The sequence below is a fragment of the Fukomys damarensis genome, unplaced genomic scaffold (genome assembly GCF_012274545.1).
Source record: "Fukomys damarensis isolate Sample0158 unplaced genomic scaffold, DMR_v1.0_HiC HiC_scaffold_34, whole genome shotgun sequence".
Taxonomy (NCBI): domain Eukaryota; kingdom Metazoa; phylum Chordata; class Mammalia; order Rodentia; family Bathyergidae; genus Fukomys; species Fukomys damarensis.
The window spans coordinates 14,272,754-14,273,433 of NW_022900946.1; the positions used below are offsets into that span (position 1 = coordinate 14,272,754).

The following is a 680-nucleotide window of genomic DNA, read 5'->3' on the forward strand; positions in this document are numbered from 1 at the left end:
GAGGGAGCTGCCTTCTCCGCCCGCGCCTCTCTCGGCCGGGGACCGCGGGGATCCCCGGCCACACACGCGCGCGCGCTCTCACACTCACACACACACACACATGCACACTCGCCCTCACACACCAGCCTGAAGCGGAGCTGCGGAGAAGGTGCGCGGGCGTGCTCAGAGGACCGGGCAGCTGCCATCCGGAGTGGGGCAGGAGGCTGAGACTCCGAGAGCTTGGCCGAGAGTCACGGCCGCAGCCATCGGCCCTGGAGATGACCAGGAGCGGCCACCGCTGAGAACTATGTGGAGGGAGGCTGCGGTGAGTGGTGGCGCGCGGCGCGGAGCCCGGGAGGCCCCCGGGAAGGGGCGGCGGGACCGCCAGAGGGTCGCTGCGTGGGAGTGATCGCACCTCCCTCGGGGATCTGGGACCGCGGGAGCCCGCGTCCTTCCCTCCCCCTCTCCTCCTGCCAGCTCGTCGCAAACTCAGCCAGCGCCCCCTCCTTCCCTCCTCTTCTCTCCCTACCCCCCTCGTACAGCAGCTCCTGGTCTCGAAACTCCCAGCAGCCGGCGCCGGGGAGGGGGTAGGGGGTGCGGGTGGAGGTGCCCAGTTGGCTTCTCGTGGGTGGCCAGGCCGGAGCTCCCATTCGCCTATGCACCCCTGAGCGGAGCTCGGGTACCGGCCCCGGGCACTGAGG

At 71.2% G+C, this 680-nt stretch overlaps 1 protein-coding gene across 1 annotated transcript in view; it reads left to right on the top strand.

Moving 5' to 3' along the window:
- Window positions 1-6: 6 nt before the first annotated feature.
- Grin2a (glutamate ionotropic receptor NMDA type subunit 2A) overlaps window positions 7-680 on the top strand; it is a 381,170-nt gene continuing 380,496 nt past the window's right edge. The window contains exon 1 of the mRNA XM_010609958.3: window positions 7-304. Within this exon, the coding sequence (XP_010608260.1) occupies window positions 287-304 (18 nt within the window). The 5' untranslated portion in view covers window positions 7-286. The remainder of the gene's footprint in view (window positions 305-680) is intronic.